Source organism: Tupaia chinensis, unplaced genomic scaffold (genome assembly GCF_000334495.1).
Source record: "Tupaia chinensis unplaced genomic scaffold, TupChi_1.0 Scaffold141044_1, whole genome shotgun sequence".
Taxonomy (NCBI): Eukaryota; Metazoa; Chordata; class Mammalia; order Scandentia; family Tupaiidae; genus Tupaia; species Tupaia belangeri.
In genome coordinates this window covers 104,874-124,137 of record NW_006200910.1, presented here as the reverse complement: position 1 = coordinate 124,137, position 19,264 = coordinate 104,874, and the positions used below count along the sequence as shown (strand labels likewise).

The 19,264-nt window shown below is 40.7% G+C and overlaps 1 protein-coding gene across 1 annotated transcript in view; it reads left to right on the top strand.

Moving 5' to 3' along the window:
- Window positions 1–19,264, top strand: part of TP53BP1 (tumor protein p53 binding protein 1) — a 106,828-nt gene that overhangs the window by 15,582 nt on the left and 71,982 nt on the right. The window contains exons 5-10 of the mRNA XM_006162855.3: window positions 3,045–3,172; window positions 5,383–5,523; window positions 8,277–8,406; window positions 11,459–11,625; window positions 13,757–13,886; window positions 15,052–15,146. Of these exons, the coding sequence (XP_006162917.1) occupies window positions 3,045–3,172; window positions 5,383–5,523; window positions 8,277–8,406; window positions 11,459–11,625; window positions 13,757–13,886; window positions 15,052–15,146 (791 nt within the window). The remainder of the gene's footprint in view (window positions 1–3,044; window positions 3,173–5,382; window positions 5,524–8,276; window positions 8,407–11,458; window positions 11,626–13,756; window positions 13,887–15,051; window positions 15,147–19,264) is intronic.

Below are 19,264 nucleotides of genomic sequence, written 5' to 3'. Positions count from 1 at the left end.
TGGGGTGGGGCCGCCCTGGCTCCATTTTTAGAGAGATTTTTGCTATAGGGTGTGTGCGCTCTCCAGAAAGACAGAAAGAGACAGAGAGAAAGTGAGAAATTACCCACCCCCCCAGGGAATATTGCCACACCACAGTCCCTTTTTCTCCATTCTCCTCTTGGGATTTTGGGCATGCATGCACATGTGCCCAGCCTTAGTTTTTTTTTTATTTTTTTTTAATAGTTTTTATTTTCAGGGCCAATGCCTGTATGTTTATTTAAATTTGACCAGAGTGAGAAGAGAAAGAGGGAAAATGAGAAAGCAAGCTTCCAGGTCTGGAACCGCGGTCAGCCATGTGGGAGTCCAGCATCCTCACCTGCCATGCTTCCTGCTGCCCTACCCCCTGCCCCCCATGAGTATAAGCCCTGTGTCTAGGACTCAAACCATGGTCAGCTATGTGGGAGTTCAGTTATGCCATCTGCTGGTTCGCCAGCATGATTTTTAAGCTGCCAGGTGTGGGACTCTACCTGTGTAGTCACCCATGTAAGATCAGTGGCTCAGCTCCCATTCCACCCATAGATTTAACAATTGAAACTTTTTTTTTTTCAAAAAGAATGATTTTATTTAACTTTATTTATTCATTTATTATTATTATTATTTAAATTTGACCAGAGAGGCATAGAGTGAGAGACTGAGGGAAGTGAGAAAGCAAGCCACCAGGTCCAGGACTTGAACTGCAGTCGTCCATGTGAGAGACCAGTGCCCTTAACTACCATGCCACCTGCTGGCTTCATCAATTAAAACTTTTTTTTTTTTTTTAGAGAGGTTTTTGCTATAGGGTGCTTGCGCTCGCCAGAGAGACAGAGAGAGACATAGAGACAGAAAGTGAGAAATAACCCCCGGGGGGGATGGCCACGCCACAGTCCCTTCTCCTCCATTCTCCTCTCAGAATCTTGGGCACACAGGCACACGCGCCTGGCTTGAGTTTAAGTTACCGGGTCTGGGATTTGAACCGCGGTCAACTATGTGGGAGTCCAGCGACATAGCCATTACGCTAACTGCTGGTCCCATCAATTAAAACTTTCAATAGTTCCCTCTGTTTTTTATTTAAAGGTTTAACCCCACTGAAGAGATGAAAGAGTACATGTTTTCTTTTTTCTTTCTTTTTTTTTTTGAGAGGTTTTTCACTATAGGGCGCGTGCACTCGCCAGACAGACAGAGACAGAGAGACAGAAAGCGAGAAATCACCCCCCAGGGGGGATAGCCACGCCGCAATCCCTTCTCCTCCATTCTACTCTTGGGATCTTGGGCACGCACGCACATGCGCCCGGCGTGAGTTTTAAGCCACCAGGTTGGGGACGCGAACCGCGGTCGACTACATGGGAGTCCAGCGACATAGCCATTATGCTAACTGCTGGTTCCCAAGAGTACCTGTTTTCATGTGCATGCATAGGTATAGATATATATATGTGTGTGTGTTTGTGTGTATGTATATTATATGCTTTATTTAATTGCCAGAGGGCAAGTGAACTTTTCAGAGACAGACAGAAAGAGAAGGAGAAAGCATTCCCAGTGGAGCATAGTTCCTTTGCAGTCCTTCTCCATTTCTCTACCCTGTTGGGATTTTGGATGTGCGCACACTTATTTGGCATGTTTTTCAAGCAGCCGGAATAAAGATTTAAACCATAGTCGGCTGGGGCTGGCAGGTGGCATGGTGGTTAGGGGCGTTGGACTCCCACATGGCCAACTGCGGTTTGAGTACCATACCTGGTGGCTTGCTTTCTTGCTTTCCCTCTCTACTCTCCCCACCCCCCTCATCAGTCACTCTCACTCTGTCCCTGTGTGGTCAAAAAAAAAAAAAAAAAAGTAAGTCAATAAAGTTAATAAAATAATTAAAAAAAAGAAAAACCACAGTCGTCTATTCATCCCTCTTAAATGCTGCATTTTGGGGCCAGCAGGTGGCATGGTGGTTAAGGTACTTGACTCTTACATGGGCGACTGCAGTAAATGGACTGGTGGCTTGAAAATCATACCAAGCATGTGCGTGCATGTGCTCAAAAATTTGAGGAAAATGGAGAGGAGATTGCTGTGTGGCCTTCCCTGCGGGGATTGGGGGGTGATTTCTCACTTTCCCTCTCTCTCTCTGGCAAGCCCATGTGCCCTCAAGCACAAAAGAAAAATAATGAATTAATTACTGAATATAACCATTTTCTTAGCTCTTGAGGTATATTTCCAAGTTTTTCTCTAGAAATGACTCATTTATCTGTACTTCATAAGTAGTATATGATATCACCTTAGTTTGAGCAGTGTTGAATAATAGTACAGAATTTTTTCTTTTCTAGTTTCATTGGCAACAAATGGTTTCTTTAATTTTTAAAATATATTTAAAGTTTAGTTGTATTTCTTTTTTTATGAGTTGTCTGTTCTGCCACAGTCCATTTATATGTTAGGGTCCTTTGTATGACTTCTTCATAGTTTATGGAGACTAATTTTCTGTTATAGATTTTTTTTTCTAATTGGTTTTCAATTTTATTCATTTTTTTCAGTTTACTTATTTCTTCCATGAGAGAGAGAGAGAGAGAAAGAAAGGGGCACCCTTAACAGTCTCATCAAGTCCTGATCCCCTTCCCAGAGCCCTATCTAGCTCATTAGGATCCTGGCTGCATGCACACCTACTGTGTTTCTAGGTCGACTTAGAATTCCAATCTGTAACTGGCTAGGTGGCTTCTAGCACTGCAGTTCAGTGTGCTGCTGACTGTGCTGCCAAGATTGGGCTAGCATTTCTTTTGCCTGCAAGATTTCTCTATCCTTGTTAATAAAAATTCAAATAGGCTTGTACCATCTGTTCTATTTTTGTGTTACTTAATTATGTGCAGTATTTGAGTTGTTAATCTTTTAGATGCTTTTTGTAGAATCAAACACTGAAAGAGGGAGATTTTTTACTTTTTCTAATTTGGCTAAGAAGTGGTTGGTGTGTGTGGGGAATCACAAGAAAATTCTGAGTGCTTTAAGCAAAGTGTCCCAACCTATCTGGGAACACATGATTGTGTCCTTCCACTATATAGTGTTCTGGGAATGTCAGTGGAATCTGCGCCTGCTGTTGGGGGAGAGAAGGAAGAAGAGCTGGAAGAGAAGGAGAAAGAGGAGAAGGAAGAAGATACTTCGAATGATACACATTCCCTTGGTGCTGAAGGTAACTTTGTGCCTTTTTCAGGATGGTAGATTGTTCTAGGTTTACCATGAGCAAGCAGATATCTAAATTTCTCTTCTTTATTGGGCTATGGATTTCTCATATTGCACTGATAGTCATCAGGTGCTTGGTAGTAATTTAACATATTTTAGTCCATTAGTTTGGTGTTCAGAAGTTTATACTTCATTGAATAGCCTTTCTGCATATTGATTTTTCTTCTTTTTTTATCTATCTGTTTTTCAAGTATTTTTGGAACGTGCACTTTATGGGGCTGAAGTACAACTTGAATTGCTGTGTGTGTGGATGTGGTTTATTGGATATCTTTTTTATGTTGAGGGACAGATTTTTGCTATAGGGTACGTGTGCTCACCAGAGAGACAGAGACAGAAAGCAAAATAATCACCTTCCAGGAGCCGTGGCCATATCACAATTCCTTCTCCATTCTCCTCCTGAGATTTTGGGCATGTACGCATATGTTCCCAGAGTGAGTTTTAAGCCATCAGGTCTGAGACTTAAACTGCTATTGACTCTTTGGGAGTCCAGCAACATAACCATTATGCTATCTGCTGGTCCCATATTGCATATCTGTAAAAAAAAAAAAAAACCTTTTTTTTACGATATTGAGTACTTGTAAGGTTTTATTGTACACAGTTTTTTGCTTCATTATACCTTTTCCCCCTTCATTTTATTTTATTTTATTTTATTTTTTGCCACAGGGCATATGTGCTTGTCAGAGAGCCAGAGAGAGGGAAAGTAAGAAATCATCACACACACCCCTACCCCCAGGGAGTGATGACCACACTGCAGTTCCTTCTCCTCCATTCTCCCTCTGTGGCCTTTGGGTATACGTGCACATTTTCCTGGCATGATTTTCAAGCTGCCAGATCCAGGACTTGAACTGCGATTAGCATGTGGGAGTCCAGTGCCTTAGCCACTGTGCCACTTATTGGCCTCTCCCCACCACTTTTATTTTTTTAAGACAGATTTTTGTTTTAGGGCACCTGCACTTTCCGAGAAAGAGAGAGAGAGAGACCATCCTCCAGGTGTGTTGGCCACACCACAGTCTCTTTTCCTCCGGTCTCCTCTCAGATTTTGGGCATGCATTCACATGCACCTAGTGTGAGTTTCAAGCCACGGGGTCTGGGACTTGAACTATAGTCGACCATGTGGGAGTCCAGTACTTTAATCACTATGCCACCTGCTGGCCCTACCCCTTTGACTTTTTTTTTTTTGAGAGATTTTTGCTATAGAGTGTGTGTGCTTGTCTAAGAGACAGAGACAGAGAGATAGAAAGTGAGAAATCACCCCCCACCCAGAGGGGATGGCCACGCTACAATCTCTTTTCCTTTGTTATTCTTCTGGGAGCTTGGGCACATAGGCACTTGGGCCTGGCATGAGTTTGAAGCCACTGGGTCTGTAGTCATCCATGTGGGAGTCCAGTGACATAACCACTACACCATATGCTGGTCCCCACCCTCTTTTAGGACATGTGTGCTCTCTCTAGTCATAGAGAGAGAAAGTGAGAAAACACCCACCAGGGGGGATGCCATACTACAGTTTCTTCTCCATTCTCCTCTCAGAATTTTGGGCATGTACACACACATGCACCTGGTGTGAGTTTTAAGCCACCTGGTCCAAGACTCAAATTGCGGTCGACTATGTGGGAGTACCGCTATGCTATCTCCTGGTCCATATTTTTAAAAAAATGATTTTTATTATTACTTTTTAATTTGCTATAGGACATGTGTGCTCACCAGAGAGAGAGATGAGAGAGAGAGATAGCAAGACATCAGATCTGGGAATTGAACTGCGGTTGATTTTGTAGGAGTCTATCACCCTAATCACCATGCCACCTACTGGCCTGTGATGCATTTTTTATTATTTTTTTATTTTAAAAAATATTTAATTTTATTTAGTCATTCATTTATTTTAATTTGTCTAGAGAAAGACACAGAGAGAGAAAGGGAAAGTGAGAAAGCAAGCCACCAGGTCCAGGACTTGAATCGTGGTTGGCCACGTGGGAATGTCTAGCACTTTAACCACCATGCCACCTGCTAGTTCCCAATGCATTTATTTTTAATTAAGAATAATTTTGGGAGGACAGAGCTTTGATGTCAAGGATTTAACATAGATGTCTTTTTCTAATGGTCAGCAGCTTACACATTGTGTAGTGTTGTGGGGTGATACCAAATTTTTTGGAATTGTGTTCCTAGATCCTGGGTCATCACAGTTGGGCTTTGGGGTTCTGGAACTGTCCCAGAGCCAGGATGTCGAAGAACATACTGTGCCATATGAAGTGAACAAAGAACATCTACAGTCAGTGACAACCAACTCTGATGTGGATGCTAATAATGGTAAGTTGATGAACTTTTGCCACCCCTCTCCCACAGCCCAGATCACTTCTGTGACCCCAAAATATGTGGTGATTTTTTCCCCATCTGCCAGCAAGCAATAGTTCGGCAGTAGATTCTATCTGGGTGACTTGCAATTCCATTCCATGCTGACGTTATCTACCTGGAGATAGCACCAGGTCCCACAGGTTGAATACTCAGTCCTGCAAGACTGCCTCCCTAATGCACGTACCAGTTGTAACTCTGGGCTCCTGCAACTTCTGACTATAAATTTGGGTTGTTATGAACCCCTCCTGTCCTTGGAGTTGGTTAATTTGGTAGCACGACTCCTTGATGTCAAGGAATCACTTACTTAGGTTTATCTCTTCCAAAACATTTCTTTCTTTCTTTTTTTTTTTTTTTTTTTGAGAGGTTTTTGCTATAGGGCACATGCGCTCGCCAGAAAGACAGAGAGAGGCAGAGACAGAAAGTGAGAAATCACCCCACAGGAGGAATGGTCATGCCACAATCCCTTCTCCTCCATTCTCCTCTTGGGATCCTTGGGCATGCACGCAACACGTGCCTGGCGGGAGTTTAAGCCACCGGGTCCAGGACTTGAACCGTGGTTGACTACATGGGACTCCAGCGACATAGCCATTACGCTAACTGCTGGTCCCAATCTTACAAAATATTTTAAGAGGTAACTCTTAAACAGCCAGATTGAGAGGTATAAGGCAATGTCTTTAACAGTTCTAAGCACAAGGAGATTCAGTCCTTTGGAGTTGAGTTATGCCACCCTCCAGGCATGTGAATGAGTTCTTATTCACCTTCCTTTAAGCTTTTATGTGTTCAGCTGTCCAGAAGCCCACTGAACTCTGTCCTCTTGGGATTTTTTTCCTGCTTTTAAGAATTATTTATTTTAATTTTATTAGTTCATTTGTTTTAATTTGACCAGAGAGAGAGAGACAGAGAGAGGGAAAGTGAGAAAGCAAGTCACTAGGTTTGGGACTCGAACGGTAGTCAGCCAGGTTGGAGTGTCCAGTGCCTTAACCACCTTGCCAGCTGCCTGCCCCCAAGATTTTATTTTATTTTATTTTATTTTTTATAAATACTTCATTGCAGAGTCCCAGTTGAAGCATGGCCGATTGTGTAGAAATGATTGGACAGAAGAGTGTGATCTAATGTTAATGGGCCGAATGGGGAAACTCAGCAAGGCCTATACACTTAGGTTCTTCTTGGCTTTCCTTGCTGTGGAGCATGGATCCAACTGAAGTGAGAGTCTTGTGATTCTTTTTTTTTTTTTAATTGGAAAAGCAGGGGAAAGATTAGAGTTTCTGTGACCACATAGGGATTAGTTTCTATGGCTTTTGTGTTGGAGAGAAAAGTAGCAGATAAAAGGAGGGGCAGGAGAAGGTCATGCTCTCTTTTCCCTTCATATCACGAAAGCTATTCTGAAGTTACTTCAGAAACCAAGGACAAAAGGCCAAATATTTATGAGCCAGTAACTATGGGTTCCCCATATGTGGGGCTGGCAGGTGATGTGGTGGTTAAAGGTGCTGGACTCCCACATGAGTAACTGCAGTTCAAGTCCCAACCTGGTGGTTTGCTTTCTCACTTTCCCTCTCTCTTTTTCTGTTTTCTTTCTGATCAGACTGGATCAAATAATAATAATAAAGTTAAGTTAAAAAAAAATTCTTTAGATAATGTCATAGTAGGAAACCTGTTTTCTGACATTTGGAGTTGTTTAAAAGTGTTTTCTTCCCATGTTAAATGTATTTGTTTTTCTTTTGTTAAGTTATAGGTATTCAGATGAATATATCATAACTTAAAATAGTAAGGTTGCAGAATTGTCTGCTAAATACTTATCAGTTGATACCTTGCAGATTATGGTTTTCTGCAAGTGGCTTATAGGTTATTTTCCTATTTGGATTGATGCCCTTTTTTAAAATTTTCAGTTAAAAGCAATGTATTTTTTTAGGTTTTTGCCATAGGGTACATGTGTTCACCAGACACAGACAGAGGGAAAGTGAGAAATCACCCCTAAGGACCACATTGCAATCCCTTCTTCTCTTGGAATTTTAGGCACACACATGTACCTAGCATAATTTTCAGGCCACTGAGACTGGGACTTGAACCACAGTTGACCATATGGGAGTCCAGCACCTTAACCACTACCCTACCTGCTGATCCTGATGTTTATATGTGTGTGTGTGTGTGTGTTTTTATAGATACCTAATTTTTATTTAATTTTATTTTTTTATTATTATTTTTTAATTTGACCAGAGAGAGACAGAGAGAAAGTGAGAAAGCAAGCTGCCAAGTCTGGGCCTCAAATCATGGTCAGCTATGTGGGAGTTCAGCACCCTAACCACTATGCCACCTGCCAGCCCCCATCTGTATATTTTTAAATTGGGCTTTTTTTTCTTTTTTTGGAGAGGTTTTTGCTATAGGATGTGTGCACTCGCCAGAAAGACAGAGACAGACAGAAAGTGAAAAATCACCCCCCAGGGGGGATGGCCATGTCGCAGTCTGTTCTTTTCCAGTCTCTTCTCAGGATCTTGGGCATGCATGCACATGCACCTGGTGTGAGTTTAAGCCACCAGGTCCGGGACTCAAACCATAGTTGACTACATGGGAGTCCAGCGACCTAGCCATTATGCTAACTGCTGGTCCCTAAATTGGGCTTTTTATGTTAAAGTCTTTCCCTTAAGGAAAATATTCATAATTGTTTCTAGTACTTTGAAAAGTTAATCCTGTCTGTCTTGTAAAACTCCAAGCAATTAAGCACGAAGAGCAGTCCAGTGATGATATCCCCATGACAGAACAGCCCAGCAAGAACACCCCTGTGACATCCATGCCCAGTAAGGATGTACATGTGGTAGAAGAGCAAAATCTTCAACCTGCAAGGTAAATCATATTTTTTGGCTTTTCTCTATAGGATTATACTAATTTCATTTTGCTAGGCAGAAGCATTTTTAGAAATTGTTGATTTTTCTTTTTTCTTTTTTCACCTTGGACTTCGCATATTTCTGGTCCAATAGAAACATTTATTATTTATGAAGACTCAGGTCCTAATTTTATCTTTAGACATATTACAAAATAGTATTTTACTGCTATTATAACCACAAGAATGACTCCCTAATCTTTGATTACCATTCCTCTGTGACCTTTGTCTCCAGAGGCACTGTCTCTTTGTGGGAGGGCTTTGTTGTCTCTCTGGTGTTATGAAGTGTTACATGAATATTATATTTGAGGAGCATGCAGATTGTTTTGGTTCTTTAGGTATCCTGCATCTGGTAGTTTATGCTATAGGTAGAGGAAATTTGTAGACCCTTTAATTTTTTTTTATAAAGAATTATTTAATTTTATTTATTATAGTACTAGTTATTATTTTTATTTGGCCAGAGGAATTGAGAGAGAGAGGGAAAATGAGAAAGCAAGCTGTCAAGTCTGAGATTTGAACCACACCCGGCCATATGGAAGTCCAGCACCTTAATCACTATGCTACCTGCCAGCTCTCCTTTAGGTTCTTAACTTGGTAGGAATTGGGAAATATTCCTCTATTTTGTCTATAGTGATTCCTTTTTTTTTTTTTTGGAGAGGTTTTTGCTGTAGGGTGTGTGTGCTCACCAGAAAGACAGAGAGAGAAAGTGAGAAATCACCCCCTGGGGTGATGGCCATGCCGCAATCCCTTCTTCTCCATTCTCCTCTCAGGATCTTGAGCACATTTGAACATGTGCCCAGCATGAATTTAAGCCACCAGGTCCAGGACTGGCACCACAGTCGACTACATGCGAGTCCAGTGACATAGCCATTACTCCAACTGCTGGTCCCTATAGTCATTCTTCTATCCCAAATTGTATTGCCTTGGCCAGTGTTTGGATATAGCAGAGGAAAACTGGGGTGCTTTTCATTTTAGGGGGTAAATGAATAAATATTATTTTATTAATTTTTTAAGAGATATTTGCTTTAGGGCATTTGTGCTAGACAGACAGAAAGCAAGAAATCACTCCCGGGGGGATGACCAAGTCACAATCCCTTCTATATTCTCCTCTTGGAATCTTGGGCCCATACATATACATGCCCAGCCTGAGTTGTAAGCCACTGGGTCTGGTCCTTGAACTGTGGTTGACTACATGGGAGTCTAGCAACTTAACTATTCCACCATCTGCTGGCCCCATTCAGTATTTTTTTTTAATTAATTACTTAATTTAATTTAATTTATTTATTGCTATTATTCCATTTGACCAGAGACAGAGAGAGAGAGAGAGTTGCTATTATTTAATTTGACCAGAAACAGAGAGAGAGGGAGAGTGATAAGGCAAGCTGCCCGCAATCCCTTCTTCTCCATTCTCCTCTCAGGATCTTGAGCACATATGCACATGTGCCCAGCATGAATTTAAGCCACCAGGTCCAGGACTTGCACCACAGTCGACTACATGCGAGTCCAGTGACATAGCCATTACTCCAACTGCTGGTCCCTATAGTCATTCTTCTATCCCAAATTGTATTGCCTTGGCCAGTGTTTGGATATAGCAGAGGAAAACTGGGGTGCTTTTCATTTTAGGGGGTAAATGAATAAATATTATTTTATTAATTTTTTAAGAGATATTTGCTTTAGGGCATTTGTGCTAGACAGACAGAAAGCAAGAAATCACTCCCGGGGGGATGACCAAGTCACAATCCCTTCTATATTCTCCTCTTGGAATCTTGGGCCCATACATATACATGCCCAGCCTGAGTTGTAAGCCACTGGGTCTGGTCCTTGAACTGTGGTTGACTACATGGGAGTCTAGCAACTTAACTATTCCACCATCTGCTGGCCCCATTCAGTATTTTTTTTTAATTAATTACTTAATTTAATTTAATTTATTTATTGCTATTATTCCATTTGACCAGAGACAGAGAGAGAGAGAGAGTTGCTATTATTTAATTTGACCAGAAACAGAGAGAGAGGGAGAGTGATAAGGCAAGCTGCCAGGTCTGGGACTTGAACCACAGTGAGCCTTGTGGGAATTCAGCACCTTAACCGCCATACTATCCACCAGCACCCCCTGATATATTATATTCAGTATAATATCGTTGTTTAATATATAGTATATTCGGTATTATATCGTTATTTCTTTTCATAGAAACGATGGAGAGTGGAGACTGACCAGAGTTGAATGTCATGAAAATTTATCTTTCTAATTTAGCTTAGCAGTGGCTAACTCTCTAGGCTTTTCTTTAGGATGTTGGCTTCCAGGTAGTTTTCCTATCCTATTTACCCTAGAAAATAATAGAAATAGATGAATCGTACAAGTCTGGAAAAGGGCCACATGAGTGTCTTACCTGTCTTGGGGCTTGTGTTGGGTAGATCACATTGGAAAAGTCAGGAGAAAAAGTGTTTGGCGGTAGCACAAAGGATAATTCACATCCAAGCATTTTCTTTGGAAGGACATTGTTTGGATTGCTCTTCTTTTTTAAAATCTATTCATTTGTTTCTTTATGAATTTATTTGTTGTCATTTTTCAGGGTGCAGGGTTTAAGATTTAAACTGCAGTCAGCCATATAGAAATCCAGTGCCTAAACCACCACACTATCTGTTGGCCCTGGACTGCTCTTCTTACTGACATTATTATGTGAATCAGAATCCTTCATGTAGGCCTAGATAACAGCATATGTAGGAGAAATCCCCAAATCACTATGAGAAATCTTGGAAAGCATGCAGCACAGCAGTGAGTAGAGTTGAAAAAAGGCATTGGGTGAGGAGCTGAGACAGGCCTTGAAATGGGATACTGGTTTTGTATCATTGTAAAGAATAGCTTATTTCATTTTCAGTAGGTACGTAGGTGGATTAGAACTACTGGGATTTTTGAAATTATTAAAGAAAAATACACAAAATAGGAAAAGCCTTTTTGTTAAAAGATGAAAGCATTTGAACTTAGCAACTTTTTCTCCTGGTAATACAAATTTTTAGGTCTGAGGACTCACCTTCTAGTACCAAAATGTCTCTTGCTGCTGTGGAAGCAAAAGAACCAGTGAATGCCCAAGAGCTTCTGGAAGATGGACTACAAAGTCAGAAATCACCAAAGCCTGAGATTTTGTCAACTCAGGAAGACTTGTTTGATCAGAGCAATAAAACAGGTACAAAGAGTGATTAGTTCCTACAACTCCTCTCAAGTTCTACTCTTATTTTAATTCTGAAGCTACTGTACAAGTTCAAAAGCATTTTATAGTTATGTAGATTTGTTTGTGATAAGGAAGGGTATTTTGTTTCTAGTTAATTAGTGAGAAGGACTTTTTGGGAATGTTTGCTGTTTAACATTTCAGCATAGTTTTCTCTCTTTTGGAAATGGATGTATTAAAGAATAATAACTAATACGGTAAGTTTAGTATTACGAATAGAATAGCCATTTCTTCTGTTACTATGTATTTACTGATCTTCAAATCTTACCTATTTATTAGTTCATCTACCACAAATAGGAAGTTAAGGACTAGTAGAAAGGACCTAAAACTTAGAAAGTGTGAAATCACCTCCCCCTCCAAGGGGGATAGCCATGCCACAGTCCCTTCTGTGTCATTCTCTTCTTAGGATATTTGGATACACACGCACACATGCCTGGTGTAATTTTAAAGTTTCTGAGTCAGGGACTTGAACTGTTGAGTTTTCTATGTGGGATCCAGCACCTTAACCTCCATGCCATTTGTTAGCCTAGTCCTACACCTTTTTTAAATTGCCGGAGAGTATGTGCACTTTTCTTGTTTTTTTTCTTAAAGAATTATTTTATTTTATTTTATTCATCATCATCATCATCATCATTATTATTATTGGATTTTTACCAGAGAGAGACAAGAGAGAGAGGGAAAGTGAAAAAGCAAGCCGCCAGGTTCAAGACCCAAACTGCGGTCAGTCATATGGGAGTCCAGCACCTTAATCACCATACCACCTGCTGGCCCCAAGGGTATGTGCACTTTGTTTTTTTGGGGGGGAGGTTTTTGCTATAGGGCACATGCACTTGCCAGAAAGACAGAGAGAGGGAGAGGAAGAAATCATCCCCCTGTGGGGTATGGTCACTCCACAATCCCTTCTCCTCCATTCTCCTCTCGGGATCTTGGGCACGCATGCACACATGCCTGGCATGAGTTTTAAGCCACCGGGTCTGAGACTTGAACCGCAGTTGACTACATGGGAGTCCAGTGACAAAGCCATAATGTCAACTGCTGGTACCGGGTATGTGCACTTTGACACAAAGAGGGAGAGGAAGAAATCATCCCCCTGTGGGGTATGGTCACTCCACAATCCCTTCTCCATTTCTCTGTCCTGTTGCGATTTTGTGCACAATGCATACGTGCCTAATGTGTTTTTCAAGCTGCTAGGGCCAGGATTTGAACTATGGTTGGCCATGTGGGATCTATTCTCTTAACCACTAGACTGTGGGCATGACCCTGTTTTACACTTCCTAATCTTACCAAAACCCATTTCATAACTTCAGAGAGCCAGGAAACATCAGTAGTAATAACTAGTAAAATATAATGTGTTGATTGTAAAGAGAGACAGGAAGAAGGCTGTATTTATTTAGTGTTCTGTGATGTAGGTTACTATGTGAGACATTCAAAGGGTCCCCAAACAACCTTTTATGTTTTCTCCTGAAAGCTATAAGGTTGTATTTAAGAAATTCCTTTATATTTGGTATTAATACAGGTGGTACTTCATCTGTTGCTATGGAGAAGGGACCAACAGGAGACTATATTATAAATTAATAATGGCTGCTCCTTTTATTAATGCATTAGTATTTTCTGTCTCCTTTGAGAGGCACAAGTTCTAATCATGAAAATTGCTGCATTCGTATCATCAGGTGTCATGCGCATTGTTTTGACTTCTCTCATCTGCATCATGGCATGAGCTTTACTTCACCTTAGGTAGACCTTGGAATAAAAGGCTCGTTTGCTGTTTTATAATAGAAGCATCACAAGAAAGAAGAGCAGCCAAGAAGAGGTATAAGGATTCTGGCTTTTCCTCTCCAAGCTTAGATCATGACAGAAAGGACTAAGGAATTCTTTTAGTCAATTCTTTATTAAAGAAATCTGTAATGTAGCGGGGGGGGTGGTTAACATTAACTCAAGATTAGTGTTATTGTGGCATTCCAGTAATTGTACTATAATTAGAAAACAATTTCTGCCTTCTTGGTACTCTTTGTGCAGTACTAAGTGACTTTGACAATTTAATAATGTCAATCTGAGAAGTAAAATGCAACCGGAATTTTTCTTTCTTCAGTAGCTTCTGATGGTTGCTCTACTCCTTCAAGGGAGGAAGGTGGGTGTTCTCTGGCCTCTACACCTGCCACCACCCTGCACCTCCTGCAGCTTTCTGGTCAGAGGTCCCTTGTTCAAGAGAGTCTTTCCACGTAAGTAAGCCTAAAGTAGCTTGCACCAAGGCAGTATGTGCCTAAAGGTCTTAGGCTAAGGTTGGGAGAACAAAACTTGGCTACTAGCCCAGACTTCTTTTTTCTTATTTTTAGAAGAATTATTTTTATTTTAACTTTATTTGTTTATTTACGTATTTTAATTTGACCAGACAGGGACAGAGCAAGAGAGAGAGAGGGAAAGTGAGAAAGCAAGCTGCCAGGTCTGGGACTTGGAACCATGGTCAGCCATGTGGGAGTTCAGCACCCTTAACCACCACACCGCCTGCCAGCCCCAGTTCAGAATTCTTTTTGAAACCAAGAGGTAGAATCTAGGCTTTAGAGTTTTGGGGATAAGAATTTATTGGAACTAGTGAAGGTAGGTATGTCTATTTTCCCATTGGAAGGCTTTCTAACAGGAGCCCTAAGGTTTCACTAGGAAAGAAAGTGGAAAATGCCTAGTTATTTAGAAAATGTTTGTACATCTAAATCAAATATTCTTCTTTATTTAAGTAGCATTTCTTCCCATTTAAGAACATAGAGTGGAGAATAGGCTGTTTTAGTTGATATTGAAAGGATTTCTTTACCTCTGTGTTAGGGCAAAGAGGTTTGCTTTTTATTTTGTTTTTAAATAAAATTGTTGATCTTCATATTATTATTCATAAAATGGAGTACTTTTTTTAGTGTCTCAAATCTGCAACTAAATTAATTTTTTTAATACTTGTTCATTCTGTTTTTCAATCATAATGTCCTTGTGTCCGGTCATTCACTTTGCCCTTACCATATTCTTTTTTTTATTTTTTTTTTAAGATTTATTTTATTTAACTTTATTTATTTATTTATTTTAATTTGACCAGGGAGGGACAGAGGGGGAGAGAGAGGGAAAGTGAGAAAAGAAGCTGCCAGGTTTGGGACTTGAACCACGGTTGGCCATGTGGGAGCCCAGCACCTTTAACCACCACCCTACCTGCCAGCCCCACTGTCTTCCTTTTTAATTCTTGTGTTAGAAATATTGTATAGTTATTGAAGTATTCATGGTTCTTCCACTAGCATCAGGTTACTATTTGGGAGAAATAATTTAGATACTTTGTTATTAAAAAGTAAGAACAAGTACAGAAATATAAAACAGTGGCTTTGGTAATAACCTGTGATTTCTCTTTACATAAAGGAATTCCTCCGATCTTGTTGCTCCTTCCCCTGATGCTTTCCGATCCACCCCGTTTATTGTTCCTACCAGTCCCACAGAGCAAGGAGGGAGAAGAGGTGAGAGCTCTCTTGATCTGTTTGTTACTTCAGATTAGAAGAGAAATGGCACTTATTCTGACTTGTGAAATGTACTGTTTCTTAGTATTTGAGGACACTGTGGCCTACATTATGCATTAGGTCTCGTGTCTGTCTAACTTTTAGGGATATGGCTTGTATAAATGGCTTTCCTCAGTACTTTGCTTTTTAGCACCAGTTCTTATGAAATTTTTGTATTGTTTACTCGTTTTATTTTTATTTTTTAAAAAATACTTTATTTATTGCTGTTACTTTTTAATTTGGCTAGAGAAAGACAGAGAGGGAGGGAAAGTGAGAAAGCAAGCTGCCAGATTTGGGATTTGAACAGTAGTCAGCCATGTGGGAGTCTAGCACCTTAACCACTATGCCATGCCACTTGCTGGTCCTGTTGACTCAGTTTTCTTTTTAAAGAATTACTGGGACCAGCAGTTAGCGTAATGGCTAAGTTGCTGAACTCCCATGTAGTCGATCACGGTTCGAGTCCTGGACCCGGTGGCTTAAACTTATGCCGGGCGCGTGTGCGTGTGTATCCAAGATCCCGAGAGGAGAATGGAGGAGAAGGGATTGCGGCGTGGCCATCCCCCTTGGGGGGTGATTTCTCGCTTTCTGTCTCTCTGTCTCTCTCTTTCTTGCAAGCGCACTGGCCCTATAGCAAAAACCTCTCCCCCCCAAAAAAAAAGAATCACTTAATTTTACTTGTTTGTTATTATTTTAATTTGACCAGAGAGAGGGAGAGAAAAAAGGGGGAGTGAGAACCAAGCCATCAGATCTGGGACTCAAAATGAAGTTGGCTACATAGTAAGTGCTACCTGCTAGCTCCATCACTCAGTTTTTTTTCTTTTTTTTTTTTTAAGAGGTTTTCTTTTTTTTTTTTGGAGAGGTTTTTGCTATAGGGCGCATGCGCTGGCCAGAAAGACAGAGAGACAGAAGGCGAGAAATCATCCCCTGGGGGAATGGCCATACCGCAGTCCCTTCTCCATTCTCCTCTCGAGATCTTGGGCATGCACACACATGCGCCCGGCCTGTTTAAGCCACCGGGTTTAGGACTCGAACCACAGTCGACTACATGGGAGTCCAGCCACATAGCCATTACGCAAACTGCTGGTCCCTTTTAAGAGGTTTTTATCTTAGGGCACGTGCATTCACCAGAGAGAGAAAGAAAACAACAGAGACAGAGATAGTGCAAGGGAAAGGGAGAAGTCACCTCCCTAGGAAAGGTGGCCACACTGTAATCCCTTCCCCTCTGTTCTCTTCCTGGGATCTTGGGCATGCGCACACACATGCATTGCATGACTTTTCAAGCCACTGGGTCTACCTAGTACTCAAACCATGGTCGACCATGTAGAAGTCCAGCATTGTAACCTCTATGTCATCTGCTGGCGTCTCCCATCACTCAGATTTTTTAAAATATATTTTTACTATAAGGGGTGTGTGCTTGCTGGTGAGACAGGAAGATAGAAAGCGAGAAATCACCCTTCCGGGGTGGGTGGGGATGGCCATATAGCAATCCCTTCTCCTCCATCCTTGTCTTGTGATTTTGGACACGCGTGCACACGTGCTCAGTGTGAATTTAGAGTTGTTGAGTCTGGGACTCGAACCACAGTCTCTACTATGTGGTAATTTAGTGACATAACCATTATGTCACTGCTGGTTCTCCCCATCACTCGATTTTTAAAAAGACCTTTAAGGGGACCAGCAGTATAGCATAATGGCTATGTCGCTGGACTCCCACGTAGTCGACCGCGGTTCGCGTCCCGGACCCGGTGGCTTAAAACTCACACCGGGCACGTGTGCGTGTGTGCCCAAGATCCCGAGAAGAGAATGGAGGAGAGGGGACTGCGGCGTGGCCATCCCCTCTGGGGGGTGATTTCTCGCTTTCTGTCTCTATGTCTCTCTCTGTGTCTGTCTGGTGAGCGCACGTGCCCTATAGCGGAAAAAAAAAAAAAAAAACCTCTCCAAAAACATGTTTTAACTGAAGAGTGGCTAGGAGCAGGTGGCAAAAATTTCAACTTTTTACTTCCTCCTTTAAGAACTTAATGAGAGAACTGACATTGGTATGGTAGTTAAGGCGTTGAACTCCCATGTGGCCAACACAGTTCAAATCTCAGAGCTGGCAGCTTGCTTTCTCACTTTCCTTTTCTCTCTCTCTCTCGTCAAATTAGAAAATAATAATAATAATAACAAATAAAGTTAAATAGATAAATTATTTTTGGAAAATAACTTATTTTTTTATTACTTTATTTAAAAGAGAACTTTGCCTTTCACTTACTTAATTTATCTCATTATCTAAATGTCCTGTGTTCTGTCCTTGTTATATCTAGTCAGTCGTTCAAGATAATTTCCAAATTTCTACTATTTCTATAAAATCTTTCTTAGTAAATTGCATGATTTTATTTTTTGTTCTTTCATATACAAATAATGGTAGAATATCTTGTATTTATTAAGCACTTAGCATATGCCAGGTACTATTCTAGATGCTTCTTGTTGGTTCTGGATGGTTCTTGGTTTTTCCCTCATCGAATCCTCACAATAATCCTATGAGGTAGGTATTACTTTTATCCCCATCTTATTGATGAGGAAAAAGGGAAAGGGAGATCTCATTACCAATAAGGTGGAAAGGCAGGATTTGAACTCAGGCAGCTGTCTCTAGAGCCTTTGCTCTCACTATATAAATTTTTTTAAATTTTTATTTGTTTGGTTTTTTGGGGGGCAACAAGGTGTATTAATATATTTGTTATATTCATGCAGTGAAACATTATAAAGTAACAAAACTACCAACCCACCTACATACAATGACATGGGTGTTTCATAGACAAATAATTTAGTAAACACACACACACGTCAACCACAAAAGAATATATACTATTCAATTCAATTTAAATAAATTTCATTAACAGACAAAACTAATCTATCATCTTGTTTGAAGTTAGAATGGCAGTTAGTTTTGGGAGAAGGGAGTGAAAGGGAAAAAAGCTAGGAACGCTATCGAGATGCTGGTAAGAGTCCTGGTTCTTAATCTGGAGGCTACTTACAGGCCCTTTTGTCCATTTTTATGTATGTTAAAGTAAAAACAAAAACACCATAGTAACATGTGCTAGAAGCTGCTGCTTGAAAGCAGAGACTGCATGAGAGGTCTGCGTTGGATTCCTGGACTATTCTAAAAAGCCAGAGAATGGTGGTATACACACTTCTGGTCCCGGATAGATATTCAGGAGGCTGAGGCAGTAGGATTTTGACAGAGGATGTCTAAAACAGTGTCTAAAACACCACACACACACACACACACACACACACACACACACACAGGCACGCATATTGTTTCCAATGAGAGGTCTGATGTTAGCCTGATGGGATATCACACACACACATTGTATCCAATGAGAGGTCTGCTGTTAGCCTGATGGGATAACCTTTGTAAGTAACCTGATGTTTCTCTCTTGCCAATTTTAGTATCTTGTCTTTGTGGATTTGCCATTCTGGCTATGATGTACCTTGGAGACAAACTTGGGTTGATTCTCGTGAGGTCCTTTGTATTTCTTGGGTCTAGATATTTGAATGCCTCTCTAGCTTTGGAAAGTTTTCTTTCAGGATTTTATGGAATACATTATCAATGCCCTTAACTAGTTTCATCACCTTCTGGGATACCAATTACCCAGATATTTGGGAACTTAATGGTATCTAGTATTTCTTGTATATTCTCATTTTTGGGAGTTATTTTCTCAGTCTTTTTGGTGATTTTTTTCTAGGTCAGGTTTTGTCTTCAACATCCAAGATTCAGTCTTCTGCATGGTCTAATCTGCATTTAATACTTTTAAAGGAGGTTTTGATTTCCTGTATTACAGCCTTCATCTCTAACAGCTTTGTTTAATTATTTTTTATGGCGAGTGTTTTTGCTTTCAAATTGTGGAAGAACTTCCTCACCTCCTGGAACTCGTCTTTTTTCTTTTGCACCTTCTGGAGATCATTGTCTCTCATCTCTTGCATCTTGTTTAGTTTTGTCACTATGAATATTCTGAATTCTTTATTGGACATTTTCATGAATTCCATTGTGCTGTCTGTGGATGATGAACAGTTCTTCTCCCTTGGGGGAGAGAAATTTT